This window comes from Falco biarmicus, chromosome 11, assembly GCF_023638135.1.
Source record: "Falco biarmicus isolate bFalBia1 chromosome 11, bFalBia1.pri, whole genome shotgun sequence".
In the NCBI taxonomy this organism is placed as follows: Eukaryota; Metazoa; Chordata; class Aves; order Falconiformes; family Falconidae; genus Falco; species Falco biarmicus.
In genome coordinates, this window is record NC_079298.1 from 10,578,106 (window position 1) to 10,595,802 (window position 17,697).

General features: G+C 39.0%; 1 protein-coding gene across 5 annotated transcripts in view; it reads right to left on the reverse strand.

Moving 5' to 3' along the window:
- ELAVL4 (ELAV like RNA binding protein 4) overlaps nt 1-17,697 on the reverse strand; it is an 83,195-nt gene that overhangs the window by 64,023 nt on the left and 1,475 nt on the right. The window contains exon 1 of one of the 5 annotated variants that reach the window (XM_056356472.1): nt 2,073-2,261. The exons of 1 other annotated variant lie outside the window; for it this stretch is intronic. In XM_056356472.1, coding sequence (XP_056212447.1) covers nt 2,073-2,120 — 48 coding nt within the window. In that variant the 5' untranslated portion in view covers nt 2,121-2,261. Of the gene's footprint in view, nt 1-1,444; nt 1,540-1,643; nt 1,776-2,072; nt 2,262-17,697 lie in introns of those variants that run through there. 3 more of the 5 variants (XM_056356469.1, XM_056356471.1, XM_056356473.1) reach the window with 3 other exon arrangements.

Genomic DNA, 17,697 nt, shown 5'->3' on the forward strand with positions numbered 1-17,697 from the left:
AACTTTGGGCATTTAAAAGAATTTTTTTTTTTCCAGCCCTAGAGAGGAACGTGCTTAACTTAACAATGCACACTCATTAATCCTCCACTTGCTGCCACCAACAAACTAACAAAACTTCACTTCCAAACAACAATATTTAACCGCCTCCCAAGCATGGCAAGTTAATTAAAAATTCTCACAAGTTCGGAAGCATTCCTTTATCTTACTTGAAGTTATTTTCCTAAAGCACATTTTGGCAAAAGTAACAAGGCATGGCATCCTGTAATTGCAACTAACCTTGAATTTATGTTCACATCCACCAAAATGACTGAGTATTACTCCATTAACATACGTACGAATCATTTAATTTTACCATTCACACATTTCTTTCAACAGTCAAGTATGTTTTTTAAAAATTCAGTATCATTGCAAGCATTTTTAAACCTGAGAGCTAAAAACAGAGAAAGCTAGGATGGGCCACGTTATAAGCTCACTTAGCTTTCCTGGAGAAAGATAACCTAGCTACAAACCACCAAAACCATTTTCAAAAATATGTAATCAGATAATCATTGTTCTAGAAGTTTTGTGGTTTTTTTCTTTTTTTTAGATGTATAAACATTCCCTCCAAACTACTAAGCTCTGAGCTGGCATTCTGTGCATTTTAAATTTCCTTAAACCACAGACACACTCAAACACACACACAGACTAAACACACCAGTAAAACATATGAAATACAGGGAGCATACAAAATCTAGCTACAATCAGACCAAGCAAAGAGAAAAATCACACTTAAAAGACATCATACAATCTATTTGTGGAATGAGCACTGAATTCAATTAAAATATGAACAATGTAAAAGGCTGCAGAGGATTTCTCTCACCATGCATCTTTTTGAGCACATTTGTAGCTTGGTCAAAACTAGTAAAGATTAAACTAGCTCCTAAGATAGATCTCCTAGCTCAAGTGATCTATTAGACTGAACACACAGGCATAAAAATGCTACACAGCTAGTATATTACCATACATTCTTGTGCAAATATACATTGAATATTAAAGTTAGATTTGTAATGCAAATTTTTACTCAAGGTCTCTTCAGGGGTTAACACCACCAAAGAAGGCATCCAGAAATTATTTTTAAGTCTTTCCAACTTCAGCCTACTTTGTTACTATAAATTCGTTATGAATATCAAAAGATTCAGCCATTTTTCTGAAACAACAATTGCACGCTGCCCCTCTGAAAAATTAGCTATCTTATCAGTCTTACAAAACCAGGTACCCTGCACACTGACCACTGTCCCCAAAAGCACCCCACACATGCAGTCTTTCCGAGGAACGCTAAAACAAATGCTCAAACACCCTCAGAGGCCTCTGTCTAAAGACAAAGGCAGAATCCTATTGTTGAAAAAGTCAACCTTATTCTCATGTTTCCAATAGTACTATTTATCTTTCAGGGTAAGGGACTGACCACCGCATCACGGTTGTGACATTTGTAAAGCATCAGATTCTCTATACAGTCTCTCCAGCATCAGCCAGCAAGCCCCTGAGCAAAGCATATTTTTAATGCAATCTTCCATCCCCACAAAAAGAAACTTGTCTTAAACAGCTAATCCAATATCAAAATGAAATCACAGGGTTGTTTCCCAGCCCCCCCTCCTTCTCCTTACCATAAATGAGCAGTTTCTTGACTCATTAATGACAGTTTCCCTTAAAAGAAGTGATCTCATATCACTGAGCCCCTCTCCACCACGCATACATCCCAAAGGTTGCGGGTATCTTAGCATCAGTAGCCGCTAGCAAGCTCTCTCATACAGAGCCCAGATGGACTATACCAGAAGCCAATTCAGCGTTAATAACTACCTACTCTGTGCAGTTTAGAAGCCTTACGTGGCATAATGTCCTAGGCAACAGCAGCCGATTGAAACCGCAAATAAAAGACAACCCAATTCTCAAAAGCATCAAAAGAAAAAAAACATAAATTGAAGAATGATTTTTTAAAAAATCTCTTACTTTCCTAAGATTAAACTGAATCCTTCACAAACATATGAAAAAGGAGAAAAAACAGATGCTGCCCAGAGAAAGTGACAAAATATTACCTCATTATTTAACAAAGCAGCATTAAGCGTCCTGCTGATTTCAAACATCTTGCCACAGATTTTGGTTAAGAGAAACAGAAAGAATCCTTTGCAAGCCCTCTGTCTGCAAAGGGTTCTTCAATTTTCTTGCGCACAACAGAATAGTCAATATGTTATTTCCCTAGAGTTCGCACATTAAAACATCTAGTCAGTAAGCTGAATTTTCCCCTTATCACACTGTAGACTCCTGTTATATGTACTGCTCTCTTTGCAAGATTAGCCTGCCCCAAACATGGCTGTTGTTTAAACTATTCTTTAAAGTAACAGTTCACTCCATAACCACCAGGTGGGCAGTGTACACAGATCCAAGTAACCATCTTAAAGATTTTTCTTGGAATAGCTGCCGGTTGCGATATACAGCATAAATGCCCCTATGCTTATCAAGCGGGAGGGAAAAAAAAAAATTGCAGTTTTATGCCCTTTCCTCCCCAGAGGCAAGCCCACACACAAACCCCCTAAAAATCACTTAACTTTTACCACTGATTATGTTTTTTTTAAAGGGATCTTAAAATTTACACAGAAGCATTTCATTCGGCAAAAATGAACTAAAAGGTAAAATCCAATCAGTTCTGAGAACAAAGTGTAATTAAAAGGGAAAGCACGTCCATAGAAATGGTCTGTACTGCAGAAGAAACAAAATTAGCATTAAGTTCAGCACTACCATGTTCTTTCATGGAAGCACAAAATTCAGCACGTAAATAATTCACATGTGGGTAGAGTCTGTTAGAAAATATGAATTATACCTTCAAGCAAATTTGAAGACAACTTGATAAGATACTGCTATGACGTATTTTGGCTTCAATTCATTTATGAAGCCACTGTTGCACGCAACAGAGCACAAGACTAAAACAGACGGAAAGGATCCAGTTTTCAACTGCACCCAAGTCTCCAAAGTTATCAAACTGTCCCCATTCCTACATGTCTGTAAGCTATTTAAGTATTAGGTTTTTTGCGCTTTAAGGTCACATACCTCAAGGAATACTTGCATTACTATAAAAAAAAAAAGAATTCACGCAACACTCTACAGCAGCACCCAGAGGCTTGAATGAGATTGGGATATTTGTGTTAGGTGCTGTACAAACACATCTGAAAAGTCATTTCATACTGAAGGATTTACAAACAACATTTACAAGATTGAAGCACAAAACAGAGGTGTGAGAAAGAACAATAAACAAAGAGCATCACATAATGTCTTTACCAGCTGGCATCAATTGCTGGAGAATTAAGACACCTCTGGCAACCACCTGTGCTAAAGCAGAACCCAAAAAGTTATTTAACAAGGTTAAAGAATAAATGCATTGTATGGACAAGGGCTTCTTCAGATTTATCACCTACAAAAGTACAATCACCTAATTCTTTCATTTATAGCAATCCTTGCTGAGTAAGTACATGCAGCGTAGTGATTTTCTTTGTTGGCCTTTAACTAATATTAAAGTGATGCAGTAATGACTTAACCTTCTTGAATATGTATTGAGTTTCAAGTCATCCCTTTTTATATGAGAAGAAAGGTTATTTGCATCGATTTCTGTTTGCATGAAATAAGCTTATTTTCTCATTCACCATATGCCTTGAACACTAATTAAAAGTGTCACTTTCTTCTAATGTAAAAACGTAATCATTTAGTAAATTAAGTATTCTTGGCTTTTCGGTCTTTATGATAATCTATTTAAGGACTTTTTATTTCCAGGTAACTTCAGTGCTTTGATCACCACACACTCCTCTGACTTTAATAAAGAGAAATGTTTTATGAGTACACTTTTTTTTTTTCAAAATAGAAAGAAAGAATCTGGAAGTGCATCTTTAAGGACCCACACTTCTCTTACCCTGAGGCAAATCCATCCAATCAATATGAAGCCATTCACATGCCACCATCTGCCAAGCTGTAGAGCAATGTGACTGGAACAGACCTCTTATAAAGCAGCAGTGGTCTCATTTTCAGTCTATTAGGGAAGTGCCAGAGCTCTCATGTGCAAGGACACAAAACTAACTCAAACCTTCTCACACCAGTTTCTCTGTGCACTGCTGCAGAACTCCTGTAATTTTTGCTGCTTGAGTTTTCACGCTAATCAAAGCAAGAGGGAGGAGAAAATGACAAGTAACAGCCCTATTTCACTGCAGTACAAAATAAAGAACTCAGTTTAATTCTATCCTAATATGATTATAGTAAACCATTTAAATGCTGCTGCCTGTGAACTACAACCTGGCATTTTCCATAACCTCATTTTCCACTCTTCCCGAGGACTAAACATTTACACCTAGAACTGTATTATTCATTTCTAAGACATTCCTATCAAAGTTAATATTTAATTCTGATCAAAGAGTATTTTGTTGTTTGACAGATGGGAGGGTGCAGGTGGATGATGAACAAAGGAGATGCATGCAAGAGAGTTAAGAGATGGATTTGAACTACAAAGTGATTTAATAGAAGGCAATGGGCTGGGAGAGGACATTACACAATGCAAGCACTAGGGTTTGCCCTATGCAGTAATTCAAGAACCTCTGCAGAAACAGCCTCCAGTTCAAGATACCACATCAACACTACCTTTAACAACACTTAGCTTACACACAGCCTTTTCATCACCTGATCTCATAATAATTTAAAATAACCTCTACATTCTATACCACCAGCAAATTCACTGCATTACTAACTAAAACAGAGCAACAGAAAGGAACATGAAGGGGTGCAAGCCCCTAATGAATGTACACAGAGAGAAGAAATGAAATATTTTAACCATCCATGAAGTAACAAGCAAATGTGAAAAGCTAAATGTGCAATTCAGAGGTGGTGAAAGTCAAACTCAGGTGAAAAAGCTACAGCCAAATTGTTCGTTGCACTTAACAACAGAAAATCAGTCCCATTAAGCAGACTGCCCTTCCCTGTATGTGTGTGCAGGAGACAGGATGGACCAGGGGAGGGAAAAACAATGGCTGGACAGGTTATTTACCTATTACAGTAAGGTTTTTTCCCCTCCTGTTGTTTGAACAGTTTACAATCAAGTGTATATATAAACAACAACATAGTTTATTTGGCTACTGAATAGTTTAAAAAACAGCCAGCAAAGTACACACCCTACCAACTGCCCTGTGGAAATTACGCAGGAGTGGGTGACTGTGACTGTTAGCACTGCATGACACTGAAAATCTTCCTCAGGAAACTGCTCTTTAAGGTTAGTGAATTCATGTATTTGAGGAAAAGAAGTCAGATTAAGTTTTCACTACAAAAATATGTAAGTCATGATACTCAAACACTACCCACAAGAAAAAAAAAGGCAAGACTGAAATACCATACACTTTTTGAGGAATTAGTAGGTGAAAAAGATGACTGACATGGTTTGGAGCTTTTTAGTTTCTTTTATTTTATGATCTTCTTGGCAACGCAGGGACCCTGCCCCTGCCTCCTCTTCTGCCCCTGCTGTGGACCCCACTGACAAGCTGTACAAGTACATTGCATCAGCAGCAGAGCTATCTGGTGCACTGAGATTCTTCTTGATGCTGGGGAGATTAATATGCCACGGATCTACCTGGAAACACTATCACCTTTTTGACTGTGCCCAGGAAAAAAAAATATTAAAAAAATCAAACTAGTAGATCTAGCTCCTTAAAGAGGTCTGGAATGGAAAGACGCTAGATGCAAAACCAGATAAAAAATTCCTCCTATATACTTGCAACCCTTAATGAGGAATTTAGATACATGAAGCTTAAGAAAGTAATCACAGTTCCCACAGAAATAACACTTCAGCTGCTTTTGCACAAATACACCATTTAATGTTGCTTGCCCACTTTCTCTTTCATGCCTTATGAGATGTGCAATTTGGATGCTGCATAGCTGCTCTAAGTACCACACACCAATTTTCCAAAGATGTGTATTTGCAAATCCCACTGTGGATACTTATGCTTGAATGCTGGGAGACTGGAAAAAAATTCTCCAGGGCACACCAGAACACAGAGGTTACAAAATGAATAGATGTAAATAGCTCTGATGGTGAGAGAAGTCTCAAGTGATAGGAACCACATCCTCATTTTCCAAACTGTGCCCAGAAAGCTGGGTATCTACACAGATTTAGGCACGCATGTATGTCAGTGAATCACAGGAAGCTTTTGCTGAGGTTAATGTCAGGGTACACACCTACCAGGGATGTGGGTCAACATCTCTGCTACAATGCAGGAAGGGTTTGGAGAAGATGATTCAGCACCTTCCCAGAATGTCCGAAGGCCCGTGATGTCCTTGGCACCTTAGCTCCTTGCTCCTCTCCTGTCTCCTAACTAACGTTTTGCAAAACACAGCATCCACTCAGTCACACAGTACATCTTGTCTGGCCAATTTTCAATCCATTTTAAAGAACCCACAGTCAGGGCTGGAAGAGTGAAAAGCAAACGGCAGTATACACTAGGTAAACATGTTAATACAGCAGTAAGAGATACCAGCAATTCTTTTCTCCCTTCCCAGTTCTCTTACTTTTGGCTCAGGAATATATATTTCAGTGCTTTCAGTTCCCTGATTTTGTTTTCTTCCATTTAAATTTAGAGATGTTAAAACTTAGATTAAACATCAGACACCCTAAATTCTACAGCTTGCTTTCCCATCACTACAAGCAGGATTCAACCCTACATACAGACAAAGAGTTAAAATGTTTCTGCATTGCTATTTTGTATAATGCAGTTAGTAAAGTTTCAACTGAGCACAAATGAAGACTTCTCAAAGATTTATGACTGCATTTTTAAAATGTATTTACTTGTAAATAATGAAAGGACCTAGACACTGAAGAACTCTAGACTTACCAGGGAGATTTACATGAGATCAGCCATTTTTAATGTGCCTATGTATGAGCACAAAAACCCTCATAAAAAATGTGAACAGGGTCTTTCAACAAGCATTGCCTAATTTTAGGAAAGTTGATGCATTCACTTTAAACTAATCTGTAATACAGTGTGCTATACACCTTGCACTCAGGCCAAATAATATCAATAACAAGAACAAAGATAAAAACCTGAAAGGGGGATTAATGTGCTGATGTTTCCAAGCTTTGAGACAGCGATCAGAAAAAGATCTGGGGAAGAGTATGAGGTGGCTGGATCAGAAGAGAGGTACAGCAGGAATCAAAACAGACCTACAAACAGCATGCAGAAGGGTTATGTCTCCTGCAACTTTGCAATTACACAGGAAGGATACAGAACCAGGGAAGATACCAAAGAGAATAAAGACAACAAAAAGTATCAAAAGCTATTAATTATCCAATTACTTCTTGTTAGAACCTCTGGCACTTACAGTATTTTAGTAAGAGTAGGCAGAATGCAAGTAAGTATTACAATTTCATATATAAACCCCCCTCATAATCACATCTGGGCAAACCCTATAATGGAACCTATCCCCAAACCCAGGGTGCTTAAAAGGAGAAAGTTTAAAACTGCTTAACTGAATAAATCAAGCTTGCCTCATGCTCTGAAGTTTACACTTGTATTTGCAAGTCTCAGGGCTTGTGAAAAGCTTCCCATGTACATAATTTTATTCTACTCCTTGAGAAAAAAAGTTAAATAAGCTGCACCAATAAGGTACCCCAAAACTCAGTGATAAACGGCTCCCTCATGAACATGGCTCACACAACTCTCTAGTGCCTAATTCAAATTACAGAAGTGACAATTTTATAACCGTAAGGAGAACAAAAGGTAAAATACAGAGAGGGTAGAAGTTAGAAAAAACCTGCATAGACACAGCATTTAAGAAAGAACCAATGCGAACTCTGAACTCTCCTTACTGACACACAAGTAGGAATGTTCTAAAGAAAGGCAACTAAATAAATTAGTCACCTGTGGCTCCTCTTTTTGCTCTCTACAGTTCACAGAGCTAGTGTCTTAGAATCTGGACGACCCCTGTCAGGAAGCCCTAAGGTTTTCCTGCCCAGATCTCACACATTTCCATATGCATTTATGGTTTTCTTCAAAATCTTCTTTGCAAAGTGTCAGATACATCTTAGCAGATGATTTTTAGCTTCCTTTAAAATAGGGCAGATGAAGAACAATGGGTATTTTTAGCACCTTCTAAAAAAGGAAACCCATTCAAAAATATGTTCAGCAGCTACAAAAATTGTTTGAAGCCTAACCTTCCTAATAAATATCTTCGGTTACAATTACTAAGCAATGCATATTTGGTGCTTGGGTTCCAAGGGATCTATCTGTACAGATGAGCTGGAGAAGTTGGTAGGTTAGCACCCAAGACAATTTACTTCTGTTCTGAACTGCCTCTTCCACAGCCACATGCTGTTAAGTTTTCCTCACTACTTCAGACCAACTTTTAACTCAATAGGCAGGAAAGAGAGGTGAAGCAGTAGCCAGGCTGCTTTTGTTTTTACCAGTCTGTGGACAAAACCCATACATGACAGGGTGAGCTCTACCAGTCCAGGGGTAGCATGGATGAATTTACCTCACCTAAGATTATACATGTGCAGGGGAGCTCATCTCTCCAAACCCCCTTGCACAAGCAATTATGAGAAATGGTCACTTCCAAGGCACAATTCATCTGTTTTGCTCTAGAAACCTCTTCTGGAGTAAGATGAATCATGGTCTTGACTTCACTGGCTGTGTGTTAAGCAGATCTCCAGCAATGACCAAGGGAGCCTAGCTCAGGTAGGAAGTCCACCTTCGGTCAGACCAGTCCTACCACAGGTTGACCACGTGTCCAAGGCAGATGGTCTCCAGTTGACGCTCACCTAGATGCAAGTAAGTTTACCTGAATTTTGGCAGCTCTTATCACCACAGTGTAATCTTTTCTGTAACTCAGCATAGCCATTCTTAAGTACAAGTAGTGATTCAAAGAAGGCAAGCTCCAGACAGTCCAGGGAACCAGACCACAGACTGAGACACAATGCCAACACTAAATGCACAAGTAACAGCTACACCAAGCAAATCTTCCAGGACTATGCTGGTCTGTACATGGGAAAGCCTAACATATCTGGAAGCACATAAGGCACATGTGGATCCTACCAAAAGGAAAACCCACCAAGGCCTATTTCATGAACTCTACACTAGATGCTCTCTCTTCAGTAAGGGAAGCTTTGATTCTGGACCGTAACTACAAACAGCAGAAGCCTCAAGAAAAAAAAAGATTCTAGTACATCCAATTTATGACTGTTGGGAGAAGCAACAATCACAGCAAAACAGCTACTCTGAAAACCTATCCAGCTACAGGCCATCACCCTGCAGTTTAAGAGTATTTCACTCCATTGCTTGAACATTTATATTCTTCCAGGCAGTCTTCCTGATGTTTTAGAAGGATTCCCCAATGCAACAACAAATGATCTTTCTTTTAATAGTATCACTGGATGCACTGTAACCTGCATCTAGGGACATCCTGCTCTGCTCAGATAAAACTTAATTGTTCTGATATCGAACTATGAAGGAACTTTAAAACTCTCCTAATAAATGAAACAGGCCTCTATTTTTAACATTTTCCATAGCCCCAAAGCCTACAGGAGCACACACACAAAAAATAATCAAAGTAGTATTTCAAAAGAGCATGGATAACCAACGTACACCTAGTGAACAAATAACATGTGACACCACTTAAAGTAAGATATTAGATATTATTTTTTCTGCTGTGGTAGAGGTCCTACTTCTGCAGGTAAAGGAAAACCAGAGATCAGTGATGACGTGAAACATTTTACAAAGAAAAATTCAACTGCTTGCAACAATTGGCAAAATCCCACAGCCTGTCTGTATTGTCTCTTTCCCCAGATTACTTCCTTCAGTTTCTACTACCTGAATGGTCTTTTCTCTTCTGTCAAAAGATCAGGCAGTACAGGTGCACGCCACAATATACCATGGTTTAGCAGTGGAAACTTCAGCTCATTACCTTTTTGATTAATGGCACTATTTAAATTTAAGGCACAATGAAAATCAGTTAATCCCACTAACCTCACTGGTAACTGCAAGATGGTCAACATTGAGGAGGCGGCCAATTAGGCACTATCATCTGTTCAGGAAGACACCCTCTTCAGCTGCTTCGGAGACTATCCCAGGCTGCTGGGTTATGACATGACTATCTCTATTCCTGCCTTTGCCACTTCACAGCTGCCACATGCTAGGGCACAAAACCTTTGATGCTTAGGAGACTCCTACTAGCACGCAACACTCATCAGCTACCCCGACTACACACACCAAGCACCTTGTTTCTCTCTTTCTGTTGGCAACTATCAGGACATCCTAAGTTTAAGACTCTGGCCTTCACCACAAAGAGCCTCCATACACATAGCCTGTGCTCACAACACCACAGTCTACAAAAGTGTCCATGATAAAGACTGCAGCTCTGCACATGCTGACGGATGCAAATTTTCCTCAGGTTAAGAACTCCCTTAATCTCATCACTTGCTATCCATGTGGAAATCAGGGTCAACCTTTTCTTCTGTATCATGATAGTAATTTATTTTTTTAAAAAAAGATCTGTCAAAACTAGATGGTATTGCACAGATTTTGTAAGATTTTAAGTAATGAATGAAGGAAAAAAAGCCACTCCTTGCAAATACAGTTACATCAACTATGCAAACCAAAGTAAGACCAGATACTAAAAATGAATGTTGGAAAAAAAAACATTTGAGTGTACACAGCAGTATTTTGCTCCAAATGCTTCCATAAGATCCTGACAGAAATAACTTTAAAAACATTGCCATCAGGCTTAATGAACACTTTATTTAAGAAACCAGAAAAAACTTCTTAATTTCTACACAAGAGACTACTTGTAAGGTTCAGATTAAGATGGACAGGCCAGATGCTCTGGTGTACCCAGCTTGCTCATCAGCACTTTCACATCCTGTCCACAAGCTCAGCCTAACCATTCTGCTAAAGTGTGACGGCTGAGCATCAAAACTGATGGGTTAACAGAAAGCAGACAAAAAAGCACATCGGCTGATGACAGCCTCATACCACAAGGGGATCCCAAATGCGTTGTTCAACACTACATAAGCAACATAACCTGGCAAAATTTCAAACAGGTTTCCAGTAGAATGATCTGCTGAGAACAGTATGAGATTCAGGGAGTAAGCAAGGAGGAAGGCCTGGGGCCATGCCACTGCCAGGTGTGCCCCTGGGTCTTGAGTGTCCAGATCAGTCCCACCTGCAGCTTCCACCACCCCTGGTCCAGGTACTCCATTTAAGCTCAGGGCTGGGCTACAGAGGTAAAAAAAAAATCCAACCTTTCACTTTGTAAGGAGACCACTTTACCCTTGAGAAAATGGATGGAAAAAGCAGACAATGGACCGCATACGTCCAGCTGTAATCTCTGTAATACCTCTCTGGAGTACAAGGCTGGGATTTTTGACATCATAACCATTTGCAGGGCAAGACTGTTATGTACACTGACATGCACACAGATCCAAAAAGTGTCTGTACTACATGCAGCATACTAGTACTACAGATGATTCAACTATGTGGTTCCATAAGGGTAGTTGGTGCTGGGTGTTACTAACCCTGCTTCAGTACTCTGTTCAGCGAAGTATTCTCAGTAGCTAGACCATCTGTGTAAAGGGAACAACCTATGCCATCACAGCACACAGAGCCGGGGCTGACCTTCGTATTTCCCTCCACATACCACCAGAGGACAAGAGGAGAGAAGTCTGGAACCAGTTTCTTTCCTTTCTGCTACCAGAAGAAGGTATGTGGGCTGGAAGGCAAGTTTCTCAGCCCTGCAGTCACATTGCCAGCTGCGGCAAATGTGGAGTGGCAAATTCTCTTCCTCCTAAGGTCCCACCGGTGAAGTGGGAAATTTGGCTGTGCTGTTAGTATTAAGATATCACAGGACTGACTTACTGGAAAGAAGAGAGGCTTCACAAATCATGTGAAAGAATAAAATCTCCTGACATTATTCACAGCCAGTGTAAATTACTTGGACTGGAAAGTGCCCAGCATGATATGAAATTGCATTGCAAATATACGGTGTTTGCTGCTTTTGATCTTCTTGCTCCTTCCTCTGTATCACATATCTGCCAAGGGAAGCTACTATACACCTACCTGGTAGACATTCCTGCAGATTCTTTCTACATACCTACACATAGGTCCTAGTCCTCCCTTTTTCTAGGCACACCATTCTTCCAGGATCTGCTCTTCTGGTCAAGAAATACCACATTCCCTCCCAAGAATGGAAAAAAGGCAAAACAAACCACCCAAACCAACTTGCTCAATGCACTACTAACTTCAGAAAATGCTACTTTTGCCTTCTCTACCAATACCTTTTTCATCTGTGATTCCTTGGCCACTTTCATCTACTGTGTTTATTAATTTCATCTGACTACCACCATGTCAAAGCACAATTGCAGAGGACAGTCCTGGTACTGCTGTGAGCTCTGTACTTACATGAGAGCCTAAGAGCTCCAGTGAGCCAAGCACAAACCCCGGTGTGGAGGACCGAGTGAGAGGAAACTCACAAGGAGAAGCATCTGAATGAATAAAGTGGATGTTTTCCTTAGAGCAGTTAAGTTCAGCTACGAGTACATTAACAGAAAGGCTTGTATTGCAAACACCAACAGACAACACACAGCTCAATTCCACCAAAAAGTAAATTGCCTAGATTATAAGATGCTGCCTAGGATGTCAGTAAGTTTGTATACAAAGTGCTTTATCTCTTCTCATCATAGCATGGGTGAAATCTTCTCCCATGTATCAAGGCTTCTAGCAGGAACCCTGTCCCATGGAAACAATGCTTCTCAAAGGTTTTGGCATTCAGTTTTACTGCTGTGCAATTCCCTTCTATCTAAGAGATGAGCTCAAATTAAGGCTCTTCATTGATGTTTGGTTTTGCAAAGCTTGTAATAGTTTAGCAACTTTGAAACTTCCATATTTCTGTCATCCATTCAAGACTTGCCGGTGGGTTAGAAAGCTATTAAGCAAGGAATACATGACCAACAGACAAGCAGGGTAGGATGAGGACTTTTTCCTAGTTTTCTTAAAAAAAAAAAAACCAAACAAAAGCTATTAAAAAACACATCTACTTGAATAAGGAACAAAGATTAAAAACTATTGGCAAGTGACAGACCTGGAAACAGGAGTCCAAGTATCACACCAGCTTTTTATCAAATCTTCTGTAAATGAAGCTTACTAATCTTGGATCTAGAAACAGTAATAACCTCTCTAGCAAAGCCATGGGTGCTTCATACACCTCTGTAGCACAACCTGGACTGGAGCCACCAAACCCTGTTAGCACATCTCGTAAGCAGTGTAGCAGTCACTCTTCTGCAAACCCCAGGAGACTGCACACAAACAGCCACCACGTAACTCATCATATCCCTTAACAAACTGAAGTAGATTAGCTGGGGTATTATTACTTCCGTAAATTGGCATGCATGAGGAGGTGAGATAAGCCTTCTGTAACCTACAGCTAGGTCTACAGCAGAGGGTGGGCTTTAGGATCCTGTGTCTGGTAGCAGAATCTTCCCAGGAAGAGGTTTTGAAATTTTGTGGGCAGTGCACACAGGAGACAGGGAAGTTTTCTTTGCCGCAAGGGTGCCAGACCTTCTCTTTTGATCTAGAAATCTCCTCCAATAAAAAGTATTTCTATTAAACCACAACCATTTTTATATACCTTAGAAAATCTGGGGTTCTTGCATAACCAGTGAGCAACAGTTTAGCCAAAGGTTACTGCAACTAAAGAAACTGATAAGGATGTCAAAATGCATTAACTGGTGTCAAAAAACTTGCTAAAAGAAATCTGGAATTATGCATTTGTAGAAGAAAATCACAAAAGCATACACAGTGAACACACGTGTTGGGAAGGTCAGGAAATCCACTGTTTATATATCACCTATAAGAAAGCATCAGCATATAGGTATTTGTACTATAGCAAGCCAGTGTGCCTAACTGAAACCTGTCTAAAAACAAGGGCAGACAAACTTGCACAGCAGGAAGGTGCAAAGACTTTTTAGCTATACATTGCATGCAAGTATGGAGGATGATGGTTCACATAAAATCAACTGCGTTGGAAATAGTGCATGAAATCCCAGAAGTGACAAAACTACTAGTCAGTGAAGAAAATGAAAGGAGCCAAGTGGAAGAAATCAATCAAGAAGAAAAAGTAAGCTTTTTTTTTTTAATAAAGGCAGGCAAGAGGCCAGATAACATAGAGGGACACACATGGAGGGGAAAAAAACCCAACCAAACAAAAAAAGTATAGCTTTATCTAGAAGTACAGCAAGTGATAAATTTGATGATAAACTAGGAAGCAGGGACAGATTTGCTCCAAACTAAGGAATGACAGCAAGCAGTGAGGGATGCAAACAATTTTTCTTGCACTGGAAAAATAAAACCTCCTAATGCAAATGGATGAGCTGATTAACAAAGCTTGCAGAGACTGTTGTGAAAGACGGGTGAATGGAGAGAACCCGAGGGAGACACTAAGAGCATGTAAACCAAATCAGGGAGCAGCTGACTGCATTCAAAAGGCAGAGGCTACCGGAGCACTCAGAAATAAGAAAACAAGAATATAACCTAGGCTGCATGAAGCACCAGTAAACATACTGAAGTAGATGGCAATAGGAAGCATCTGTTCAACATAATTCTTAAACTGAAGAAGTATCAAGGGTTTTACAAATAATACTATTTTTATTATTAGTTTTTATAATCACAGGAAAGCACCAGAATGCTTATTTTTACTGAAGTCATACAAAATGCACATAGAAACTTGTTTTTCAGTACTAAAACCCAACTGTTTAAAGGTGGGAAAAATTCTTATTTTATGGAAATCCCAAACCCTGTCTCCCATACATTAACTTGAAATCATTATGGAAACAAAGGCTGCATATTTCCTCTATTGTGAAGATACAGAAGCATGTTACTTTATTTGAAAATAGTTTACTATGTCAATGAAATTGCAGAGGCTTCTGTGCACTTCAGGGATTTCAAACATTGCATCAATTATCTGAATAAGTAATGAAAAGACATTATGAACAAAATGGTTCACCAAGCCTGGTTCACAAGTCAATTGTTTTTTGAATCCAGTAACATATTGTAATATTTGACATGTTATTTCTTCTCATGAGAGGTTAGGATTTTTCTGTGGTTCTATGCCATACTCACTGCAAAGAGTTTGGGGAGAAAAAACAAGCTGATAAAAATATAAAAAGCTGCAAGTAGTACAACAGACATTAGATCTTCCACTATAACCCTCTTTCCACACCAAAAAAACCCACTGGAACCGAAACTCTGAAGTCCAGCCAAAGGGGAAATATGAAAATCTCACCAGCAGTTCAGGCTAGTGATAAGCCATTTAATGCTTTAAAATTCAGTCTTTGACAAACTGGCCTAGGTCACAGTAGAACACGAAATGTCTGTTTGTTGAGCTATCGTTTCCAAAGAGTCTCTCTTACTGGCACCTGGAAACAGAGCAAGCATAAGGCTGATTATCATTTCCGTAACCCCCAAGGAAAACTATCATGCAAGACGTCTGAGTAAGAGCAATGCTGTTCGAAGGCAGCATTCATAAACAGAACAAAGACTAAACCAAAGGCTAAACAAGAACATCATAATTAACGACTACAACCAAACTTTTAATTAAGATATGTAAGAAAAATCAAGGAGAGCTAATTAAAAAAACACCAGCGTATAGACTTTCTTAGAAAAATCTGAACTGGTACTGTGAAGTAAACAGGCTAATTGGAAATGACCACAATTATTCTGTCACTGTTACTGAGTTTAGTCATGATTTTTCAGCTTGCTCTTTAGTATTACATCTTGTTTGCACTCCTTTGTTGTTTGAATGTTTGATTCTCCCATGGAAATTCTTCAAAAACTGAGCAAAAGTGAAGAAAATACCACAGAGATTTAACTTTGTATGACAGGCATATTTTGTCATTAGTTTTGAGACACTCTCTTTTCTGCCTAGGACAGTATTATTATTATAGGGCCAGAATTATAATTATACACTCCTCTTATTTGTCCTGAACAAATGCAGTTACTGCAAATGGATCCTGATACATTACTACATCAATAATGCTATACTCCATGTGTTTTTCTTTTATCCAGGCAGCTAGGCCAGTATAAAAATATGGTGCGATTTCACACAGATCTTGCTGTTCGGTATGAACTTCCCTTAAGGCCTAAAAGCAGTTACAGATAATAGGAATCTAACTGGCAATATTTAGGTTTTACTACTTTCCTCTTATATACTACCCTTCCATGAAAATACATCCATTCTCATTACTTTTGCCATTCTTCAAAACTGTTACCGGGCTGATTTGAACAATAAGTTAGTTAATGCTGATAGAAACAAGCAAAGAAAAATGCTGACAGAACCTAAAGTTATTTAAGAACTTATTTGCTACACATCTCTTTCCAGAAAATTAACGAAAGTTGCTGACTCCCAGCTGTAAACATCCCAGGTATACCTAGGTGAAATAAAAATGGGTAAGAAAGGAATTCCCACCCACAATCCCAGAATGCAAACAGCAAAATTATTTGCAATCAACAACTTCTGCCTCTCCCCAACAGTGCTGGCATGAAACCCAATGCCCTGTTGAGATACACATCAACTGTTTCAGCTTAGTAAAATCTTAGGAGGAACTATCTTTCATAAAACTATTTCTGCAGCTATGTGGAACCAAAATTCTACTTTTTAAAATACGATCTTACATTTAATACAAATTGACAGGCTTTTAGAAAAGTTCTGTTCTGGTATATCAGTGCACATTAGCCCAATGTAACCCTTGAACTACCTAGGAAGAGTTCGCTGCCCACAGCAATGTTTTTCCTGTGCCCATTTTTAAAATTAGAGGCTGCAGGTCCACCACTGGATTGCTGCCCTGCCTGAATCTTTCAGGCTATTATGGCTGCAGGGTGTCACCTCTTTCTCCTCCACAAAACCAGGGTATCCTGAATCTGTAAAGCAGTCTTATTTTAGCTAATGCCATAGCACACATCTTACTTTAAAGTCATTCATTTTAAACTTTTAAATTTGAGGCATTTCTTTCTTTGTACCATGACAAAAATATATAAAAAGTCCTTCCTGTATAAGGCTAAAAGAAGTTGTGTGTTTCAAAACCCATTTAAAATTTAGAAAAAACCCATACATGCCCATGCCATGTATCTCACTAGCCATGCTGAACTGGAATGGCACAGTAATCTCCATTTCCCCAGATCATTCCCAAGCTTCTCTACTGCCAAAGCTAGACAAACACTTTCTCCCTGGTCTACATTTTTCTGTTCAATAGGTGGAGTAAAGTAAAGGCTTATTTCTGTGCAAAGGCTTCTTCTTCTGCATAACAATAAGCCTCACATTATAATTGATTTTTTTTCCAAATGTCATTTAAATTATTTTGGTATGATTTATCTTTCCTTTTTCCTAAAACATCTCAGAATATTAACAATGAAATAAATGTAGTAATACTCTAACATCTTCAAACATTACCCAATTTAAAAATCTAATTTACTTTTCATCATTTAGGCTTCCTTACTGTTTTGTATGTCACTCAGTGTGGATAGTAAAATTAGACTATGAATTCCATTTTTGCTTTGCATATGCTGCAGGTTCTGCCTCTCAACCGCTAGAACAGCGTTCTTGTTTAAGGTTTCAATACTGTTCTGGACTTTTTAAATTAAAAAACAACAACATGGG